The 10,249-nt window shown below is 38.9% G+C and overlaps 1 protein-coding gene across 3 annotated transcripts; it reads left to right on the top strand.

Annotated features, from left to right (window-relative positions):
- Positions 1-4,751: 4,751 nt before the first annotated feature.
- On the top strand, positions 4,752-6,228 carry LOC5566469 (annexin B10). 3 transcript variants are annotated; one of them, XM_021837436.1, is made up of 4 exons: positions 4,752-4,984; positions 5,175-5,894; positions 6,030-6,065; positions 6,135-6,228. In XM_021837436.1, exons 1-4 carry the CDS (start codon positions 4,967-4,969, stop codon positions 6,189-6,191), a joined length of 831 nt encoding a protein of 276 aa, XP_021693128.1. In that variant the 5' UTR covers positions 4,752-4,966; the 3' UTR covers positions 6,192-6,228. The 3 variants fall into 3 exon arrangements, with proteins under 3 accessions (XP_021693128.1, XP_001650851.1, XP_021693127.1); XM_001650801.2 differs by having other exon boundaries at positions 4,754-4,984; positions 5,175-6,065; XM_021837435.1 differs by having other exon boundaries at positions 4,754-4,984; positions 5,154-6,065.
- The last annotated feature ends 4,021 nt before the right edge of the window (positions 6,229-10,249 follow it).

Below are 10,249 nucleotides of genomic sequence, written 5' to 3'. Positions count from 1 at the left end.
ATGACAGTTCGGCGTGATTAAAAACAGCCTATTACGATGAGCCAATTGCAAAAAAAAAAAATGATTGATTGGAGTTGTTCATACGGGATCCCAGCATGAATATGGCGAAACTTTCTAACATTTTTTTTAGAAAATTGGCGCAGTTGGTCGTAGAGCGTGCGACCGCACTGAGAGCTCAACGCATACTGAATTTCGTGCCGGCAAGCATTCGGCTTATAGGTATGCGGCTGTAGAGCGTAAGAACTCAGTATCCATAAACAATTCGCTCTCACTTGCGATCGGGAGATACAAACGTGAGCGTGTTGGGGGTTTGGCATCTAAGTCCGAAAGAGACATGGATTTGCGAAAAGAGATGTGTTTATAGTTAGTACTCGGATTCAGTTTGGCTTTCTATTCCGCAGAATCATAAGGTGTTCTGTAGCTTAGTTGGTTAAAGCGCCGGTCTAGCGTACACGGAGTCGTGAGTTCGAGTCTCACTAGAACGCGTATTTTTTCGCAAATTCATGTCTCAATTTGTCAAACAAACACACTGTGTCTTCTGATTGCAAGTTTCCAAATACTAAAATTGATTTGTTCTACAAAAATGCTATAAATGGCATAGCATTTTTGTAAAACAAATCAATTTAAAAAAAATAGAGGTTTAGTCATATTCGTGTTGGGTTTCCGTGAGAACAACTCCAATCAAATAATTATAATACACGAAAACTACTATTAAACCTTCGATTTATTTATCTCATCGAACATTCGTGATCGCCAGAAAAGTTTTGTTTTCGTTTTCACGCGTTTTTGCGTCGCAGGAGAATTTTTTTTATTTCGCGAGTTTTCCTGGGCAGTGCTTCAACAGCTCAAGTAAGCCTGCTCGTTATTCATTCAGCCCGTATGCGTTGGGCGATATTGGAGTAATTTGGAGCTACCTTGTCAATGATGGATTATTAATTGGTAAGCTCATTTCATGCTTCTATTTCAAATGATCTTTATTTTTATTTTTGTTAAAAAAAATACAACGATTGGTTCGACAATCCAAGTGTCGACGTACTATGATTCATATTTTCAAAAATACTTATTGAAAGACAAGTATCTTTACTTCCATGTATTGAATCACTTACCAAACGCAAAAAACTCTTTGGATGGTTCTCGACATATTTTTGTTCAGATGAATAGATAAGGTGAAGACTATGTAAGAAGATAAGTTTTTAAATTGAGGTTTCATCGCATCTCTTAACAAGGTGAAACCTGATTGTGTAGCTTCTGAATCCTTCTCACTAACAAAAACTCCTTCTGGTGACAACTATGAAGATGCAGAGGTATACTCTGTCTTTAGTAACAATGGGTGTCACACTAACATTCCTTCCCTTCCCCGATGACCGTAAGGACGTGGCAGGCGCCGTTATTGACGTTATAATATTTGAAATTCTTGAAATTATATACTGAAGAATTTAAGTTACTTCCAAACTCCGTCTGTTGAACAACTAACGAAAAACAAAACATTACATATACTTTGCAATTAGATTAAATGGACAAATTGATGTGAAATTTGCGGAAAAGTTACACGTCTTTTCGGAGAACGTCGAACTCACGACTCCCTGTTCTCTAGATAGAGCGTGTTACCCTTACGCCACAAGAGGACTTATGGTCGCAGAAGTTAAACTGAATTCGATTTCAGCTTTGGTTCCTTGTGTAATTTCCAGCATTATCATTTTCTTAAATTTAAAACTCATCATTCATTTATGAATAATTGTCATTATTTATGAAATTTGTCATACATATTTTGACGTTTTTGGCAAATGTTTGCAAAGCCCATTTTGTTTATAAAACTTTCTTATTTTTCTTTCAAACTATTGTGCTTTCTAACAGTTTCTTTTCTACATAACCTATAGCAGGGTAAAAAAATTATTTTTAGATTTTTATTTCGTAGATATTTAGCCTGTATGATGTATGACTTTTTATTCCAGAATCTGGAAATATTTATGAGAATAAGAACATTTTCGTGAGATATTAACGTTTTAGTAAATGAGAAAAATATCACGACTCCCACGGCAGCACTCGAGGCTCTTCAGCGTTATGCCACTACACATACATCTTAAACAAAAAACACTTTCTACACATCTACACACACTTCGTTGTTTCATCTTTTGGTGAATCGGAACAAAATTGTCCTTGCTCCAAGTTATCTCACAATTGCTTGTCACTTTCCTTACAGGACATTTACCGCACAATTCCCTTAACGGGAAAAATGGACGTTTGGCTATTTGGAAAAAAGTATATCGAACAATATAGTATCACAGACAAACAGACGTCACACTCTCACCATTGTCCATCGACCACCTTTTTAACGGTCGATACAAAAATATGGTAGGTGGCCAATCCGCCACCAGCAGCGCTCGCGTCGTTTTTGTTCGCGTTTGACGTTTACACACTACCGCCATCTGTTGGCCCGTCGGCCAAACACACTAATTTTAGCATTGGGCGTACATGTCCTCGTGACTATGATTTTGATCGAGATTTGTTCTAAGTGTTACGTCTGTTTGTCTGTGATAGTATGTTACACTGATGGCTCCCTTCTTGAAGGTAGAGCTGGTGCTGGTGTATATTTGCGTGAGCTAAGGCTGAATTAATTTTACTCACTTGGTAGACGCTGCACCGTTTTTCAGGCGGAAATATTTGCTCTTATGTGTGGAGTGCAATCAGCACTTCAATAGCGCGTAATGGGTAAAGTCATATACTTCTGATCAGATAGTCAGGCTGCTATAAAAGCTCTTGCTTTGACCAACTAGCTCGCAACGGATCATCGCATGACTTCATTGGCCCTGAGCCAGCTGTTCTGATTTCGAAGTGATGGGTAAAGCTTCAGATAGATTCTTGAGCGGCAACGCAGATTTGACACATGATGAAATACCTGCTCAAGGGATGATTTCTTTTTGTAAATGTTATTATACATAAAAAAGCTCAGCAATACTAACCATCACTGAGCGTAGTGAAATTAGAGAAAAACTATGCAGGAATCAGCAAAAAATCGATTTTAAAATATGAGGGAAAAAAAAACACACACACACAGGCTATGTCGGTCCAGAAGAGCCCTATTTTGTGTAACTTTATTTAGGAGATCAGCTGCTTTCATAATCATCGTCATCGAAACTTCAAACGTAGTTTTTCTGTTCAAAACTGAAAATTATTCGATAAAAATGTGTTCACTGTGGTTCGGTTGGAGAATAGAATACAGTGAACACATTTCCGTGTAATTGATTGATTTTGCACAAAAGGGTCTCGAAAACTTTGAAATCAATGACGGATCCTGCCCCTTAATCTGATCAGACGTTCGGTTTCTCTTTCAGATCTTCATGTTGTTGTTAAAAAGATGAAATAAATGATTGAAGAAATCATCTTAGTAGCATTCTTAGCTTAGTGTTCTTTGAGCACTTCCACAAACTGAGAGCATTGTTTGCCAAGGAAATTGCCACGGGCTTTAGTACTAGGCTAATGAAGGCCTATTCTTATTCTTCAAATTGCGTCGTCTCTTTGTGATCCGCGATTTGATCTCTTATAATATATTTTTAATATTTCTTAGATTTTTTATAAAAAAAAAAAACATAAAGTGTAATTATTCACTCCAGAGATTCTATGAGAAATTTCCCAAGGAAATATTCAAAAATTGTTGTTGAAATGTCTCCACGTAAACGCCAAAGAAAATTTTTAATATAATATTAGAGACATTTTTAAAAACATCTGGAAGGTATTTCCAAAGACAATATTGAAATGATTAATCTTGCGTAGTTCTAAATTAATCCGCGATTAACTCATACGAGAATCTCCGAAAGAATTCCTAAAACCTTGATGAAGTCTTAAAGCGTTTCCTAGATACATTTCTAAGTGAAGCATTCCTGGATACTGTTCTGCATGATTTTCTGAAGAAATCCCTGAATATGTGTAGGAATGATCAGAGGTATTACTGTAATAATTACCGTAGTATTAACTAGTGTGAAACTTTCAACGAACTTTTGAAAACTCAAAAAATATTTTGATGATCTGCTGTAGTAATCGTTGTATTACTAATGCTGGAGAAATTCCTAGGGAATTCTCTGGAGAAACTTCATAAGAAAAAAATAGGTCGACTTTATTGCGAAAATAATTGAAAACAATGCAGGATTTCTTGAAAAACAAAATTCTAAACAAATTTCTTCAAATACTCTGGAATAAACCTTTGTGGATGTCCTTGGAATAACATTGATAGGAATCGATTGGAGATTCTAGTTTAACAACTAGAAATGTGTGGAAGAATCTTTGAATATTACTGGAGAGAGTGGCGTTGGATAGCTTACGAATTTCCTGGAGCAATTTCTGCAGAAATTCCTCTATGCATCTTTTATGAAAATCTCTGGAAAAAATTTAGGGGAGCTGTAGAAATTTGCTAGAGGTTGTTCTGGAAAGATCCGTAGAAGTATTCCTGAACGTATTTCGGAAGGCATCGCTGGAGAAATCACAAGAAGAGTTCCCCAAGCTATTCTTCGTGAAATCCGGGAAGAAATTCATTCCAAATCCAATCGAATCCAAATTCAAATCCGCTCTTAATTCCCAGTTATCTTATTCAAACACAATTGTGTTTTTCGCTTTTTTTTTCTAAGAAATTGTAGTATGGGTATAGAGTAATTAATTGCACACCATTGTTATTTTCTGCGGTTTCTTATGATTTAGCTAATTTCTGCGCATGCTTCTAGAGATGCGCGAGTAAACTTAGAATATCTCACCCGAAGTTACTGGCAGAGAGATAAACAGGTTTTACCGGGTGTAACGTGTTTGCATTTCGAGAGCAGTGAGAAAATTTTCCCATCCACGACATCATGTTTAGTTGAGGGAAATTGTGTTTTGCCCAAACTCTGACGCGAAATTCTGTGCTGAAGTGACTATTACTAAGTGTTATCAAAAATTGTAGATTAAATTAATCTGTGTACCAAATCAATATTTTTTTGAAATGCCACAAGTCTACACGGTAAGAAGATAAACATTTCTTGGAAAATTGTTTGTGTGAAATTAGTGAATCATCTATCTATAAATAGCCTACAGTTGGAAATGTAGCGACGAAAACTATTTATTTGTTCAGAGTTTATGGTTCCCATGTTTCCACGAGCAAATCACCTTCTATACGTTCCTTTTTACAGAACTCTCACTTCAAATTGTAGCCAAAACCGACCGTCCTTCCCGCAGAAGAATTCGATGCCTCAGCCGATGCAGCAACCTTACGTGCTGCCATGAAGGGTTTCGGGACAGATGAACAGGCCATCATTGACGTCCTCTGCGCTCGCTCAAACTGCCAAAGGCAGCAAATTTCGGCCAAATATAGCGAAGAACTGGGTCGTGATCTGCTACAAGATCTGAAGTCAGAGCTATCCGGCAACTTGGAAAATGTGGTCCTGGGTCTCATGCTACCACCACTCAACTATCAATGCCACCACCTGTTCAAAGCCATGGATGGATTCGGGACCAATGAGCGCACCCTAATCGAAGTCATATGCTCTCAAAGTAGCGAACAGTTGCAGCAGATCGCCAAGCTCTACGAGGAGTTGTACAACAGACCTCTGGTGGAGCACGTGTGCTCGGAAACTTCCGGAGATTTAAGGCGTTTGCTAACGCTGCTGTTGACAACGGCACGCGATCCACCGAGTAAGGTCGATCGCGACTTGGCGGAACAACAGGCCAAGCAAATTTTCGAAGCGGGCGAGGCCAATTGGGGTACGGAGGAATCCACGTTTAGTAAGATATTGACAAGGTCAAGCTTCGAACAACTGGAGCTGCTGTTCGACGAGTACAAAAAGCTGACGCAACGGGCGATCGAGCAAGCATTGAATGCCGAACTGAGCGGAAAATTTTACGAAGCCCTCAGTGCCATTGTCGAGTACGTACGCAGTCCTCCGAGGTTCTTCGCGAAGCGGTTGTACGAAGCAATGCGAGGTTTGGGGACGGACGATTCGACGTTGATTAGGATTATCGTCAGTCGATCGGAAGTTGATCTGCAGAATATCAAGGAAGAGTTCGAGCGGATGTACAGCAAAACGTTGGAGAATGCTGTAAAGGTGAGACCAATATAATTGTTGTAAGGAATCGATATTGATATGCATATTTTTTTTTTGTTTTTGGTACAGAGTGAAACATCGGGAGATTATGGACGAATTCTATGTGCGTTGATTGGAAAGCCCTAAATAGATTATAAATGTTGAATGTATAAGATTCTGTGAAGCTTTATTTATTTATTTAGACCGAAATTCCCCCCAACATGCCAGTTTTTTTGTCAGAAGCATCAAAATTGTTTGCCGTATATTGTTATAAAACGCTATAGAGTACTATAATTAGCTTATCTTATAACACTCAAATTAAAATAGTTCTGAAATGTGAATAATTTTCAAAGGTTTCCAAGAAATTTAGTTTCAATTTTCGAGTGTTTCATGATTGCCATCGCGGTAGTAGTACTGATCACACTTGTTCAGCGTGCAATACGGTGATCGAGTAATATCTATCACGAATTTCATTATGCGGATCACTAGTAAGAGGTGACTCTCAGATCCTAACGTCATCCCACTGATCAACAACCTTTCTATGACAATAGTGGTTTTGTAGGATTCCTTCCTCCTTCCTCGATGATCGTAAGGACGTAATTTTTGACTTTCAAATTTTGAGCTCTCGATTTCCCAGGTAATCAAATAGCATTTAGTTTTGCCCTACGTGCTAATATTGTGCTATTATACAACTGACATGCCCTATGTTAGCCGTATAGAGTGCACTATACACTACTTGTACAATTCAGCGAGAATTGCTCACGTACAGTTCCTGGGCTGGTTTTAATGGGTTTTCACTGATGTGGCATTCCATGCTCCCTGAGTTACCTTCTCAGGAGTCTGTTTGTAGAGTTTGCCCTCGTTAAAAAAAAGTATTAGCTGTATATTAGCCCTATAAGCCAAAAAGGCAACTTAGCGGGCTAGTGATTGCTTGGATTGTCCACGTTGAGAATAGGTAACTAATCCCAAGTCTCATTCACTGAATTTCTGTGCAACTTAATATGTTCTGTCCAGTCACGCAACGTCGCATTGTAAGGTCATCTATGCTCATGCAAATGAAATACTTGGATAGTATTTTCCATTGTATTTGTTCACAGGACTATTTTCACAAACAAGAATATAGGTGTATAGAACTTCAGAGTCCATATTAGCAGAGCGACCGACTGGGAATGACGACGAAGCAGAATATCTACAGCGGGATGCAGATAAGTTATTCTTTCCTTTTGTATCCAACTATATTTTGAACTCATATGTAAAACACCTAATATAACACTTGTTCTGTCGACAGGAATGCACCAGCTGGTGTAAAAAGACGCAAATAAATAAAAAAGAGTTCATATTCAAATCGCTCATAAAAATTCCAAATCGTGAAGCTCGTAAAAACAAAGAGTCCAGAGTATAGAATCTTAGGTTAACAAGGAATCGACATTTTCATAGATTTTTACCGAGATTGGCACCACTGAGCGTTTACCAAACAAAAAAAAAAGTCTCTTACTTTAATAGCATTCGAATGAGGGAAACTGGGTGGACTTGACCCTATTTTCGCGGACGGAATCTAAAACTGTTTTTTTTTAGTATTTTGTGCAGTAGGGTGCCGAATTCCTTGACATGTTTGATCCCCTCCGGGACTGGGGTCTTTTAAAAGCCATCATCGAGCTCATATTTTGCTACAATATGCGTAGTGTTGAAATACTTCTTTCCATTCGGCCGAGGTAAACCGCCATGCCAAAGTTAATCTTGGAAGTAGCCAAGTAGTTCTTTACCCTATTTCGTCTATACGAAATACAATATCAAAGCTGGAAATCCATTTCAGAAGGCCGAACAATAAGTTAATAAAAAGCATTTTTAAGAAAAAGATTCTTGTTCCTGAGCACCTCATTGAGATTCTGTGATACCTTTGCTCAGGATTAATCATGTAGCCCAGTGTTGATAGACTCATGCTCAAATCTTAATCAATACGCTCTCCTGTGAGAGCAAACTCATTAGAGATCTGCTTCACAAATCTCACGCTTGAGATTTTGATGCAAAATCACTCAATCAACTCACACCGTAAAAAATGATTCAGTCGCAAAACACGTCAAAAAATCGTGAAACCCGAATGTTGTTGTTTACGTTAGAAAGGATTAATATAATTTTACCAGACTAACAAGAAATTATTGCCGTGAGTGAGTAAACTGTGGAAATACGAGACAATGAGTCAAAAAGGTGAGCCAACTCATCCATGATTTTATGACTGTTGAGTTGCGTGATTGAAAATTCACGCATGAAAAATCTCAAGCGTGAGTTATGAGAAATTAAGTTTTTCAAAACACTGATGTAGCCCAGGTTGCTTTCAAGCGTTATGCCCTTGAAAATATGAGAATAGCGCCCAAGATTGAATAACGAATCAACTCAGAATTCCACATGTTCCATAGGATTCTAAATTATACATTAAGTTATTCCAGAATCATGACCAAGATTTATTTTATCATCCTGTCCAGGAATCTAAGAAATTGCTTGCTAATAATTTATAAAAAATCTTGCTCAGAATTCTATAAGAATCCCAGTTAGATTTTGTAAAAAAAAATGTATTATAGATTCAGTATTTATTTTGCAGAGTTGCTCACTGTCACTATCAATGATTGAAATTTGCTGATTTGTACAGGCCGACTGCGATACAAATCAGATCATTCCATATGAATATATCACATCAACATCATGCTGTCTACTCCATCAGCACTGGTGATTGATGGCGATAGACTATCGATATCACTGATGGGTTAAGTTTAGCTTTAAATTAATCAATTAAAATAGCTGAGTAGTGTTGGATCCGTTGAATCTGTTGCATGCTCCTTGTGGGCGAGCGACGGAATCCGGATCCATTGTGTCCAGTTTGCGCTGCGCGAAAGAAAAAACGAAGTGTTCCGGTGAAAAGAAAAACATACGCGTCAGTAGTGTTGGATCCGTTGAATCTGTTGCATGCTCCTTGTGAGCGAGCGACGGAATCCGGATCTATTGTGTCCGGTTTGCGTTTTGCAGAAGAAAAAACGAAGTGTGTCGGTGAAAAAAAACAAACGCGTCAGTAGTGTTGGATCCGCTGAATCTGTTGCATGCTCCTTGTGGGCGAGCGAAGGAATCCGGACCATTGTGTCCAATTTGCGCTGCGCGGAAGAAAAAACGAATTGTGCCGGTGAAATAAAAAACAAACGCGTCAGCAGTGTTGGATCCGTTGAATCTGTTGCATGCTCCTTGTGAGCGAGCGACGGAATCCGGATCCATTGTGTCCAGTTTGCGCTGCGCGAAAGAAAAAACGAAGTGTGCCGGTGAAAAGAAAAACATACGCGTCAGCACGGTAAAAAGAAGCAAGGTATTATACTCGGAAAAATGACATTTGGCAGTGACGTCATTCCTATCGCAAACTCGAACGAGTGCAAAAGAAAGCAAGGCCTGCTCTCCTTTACTATCCTCAAGGCCTCATGGTTGACGATAGGAATGACGACACATGTTTTGATGGAAAATCGTTGTTTACACGCGGGAATAGCCTACCTTGTTGTGTCTACCGTGACGCGTCAGTAGTGTTGGATCCGTTGAATCTGTTGCATGCTCCTTGTGAGCGAGCGACGGAATCCGGATCCATTGTGTCCGGTTCGCGTTGCGCGGAAGAAAAAACTAAATGCGCTGGTGAAAAACAAAAAAAAACGCTTCAGTAGAGTTTGATACGTTGAACCTGTTGTATGCTCCTGTCGAGCGAGCAACGAAATCAGTATCGTGTCTGGTTTGGATAGTGCGATCATTCGTGTTTATGCTCACGTATTCATTTCGAATTATATATTTATCGTTTACCAAAACGAATCCTTTCCCATATCCAAACTCCCAGTGTTTTCTTGTGGAAGTGCTGAGGACTCCTCGGCTTCTGTAAAGCAAGTAACACTTCAACATTTCCCTCCCATTCCCAAATTGACCTGCATTCGGACGCAGCCGGCGCCGGTATTGTTTATTATAATAATAAGAGCACCAGTATTTACACATTGAGGATGATACTGATCCCGAGTAGCGTCTGTTGGTTCCCTGTGTAAGTACAGCTGTTCTTGCAATAACGGAGTAGCAACTGCGGGCGGTCAATCATGCTCATGCTCAAATTAATCAATTAAAATAGCAATTTATCAGTACGAGTGCTGCCAATGGATTGAAACTGTATGTTGGTCATTGAAAAACAGTAATAGCTT

The sequence above is a fragment of the Aedes aegypti genome, chromosome 1, assembly GCF_002204515.2.
Source record: "Aedes aegypti strain LVP_AGWG chromosome 1, AaegL5.0 Primary Assembly, whole genome shotgun sequence".
NCBI lineage: Eukaryota > Metazoa > Arthropoda > Insecta > Diptera > Culicidae > Aedes > Aedes aegypti.
The sequence above is the reverse complement of the archived record's forward strand: the minus strand, read 5'-3'. Positions and strand labels throughout refer to the sequence as shown.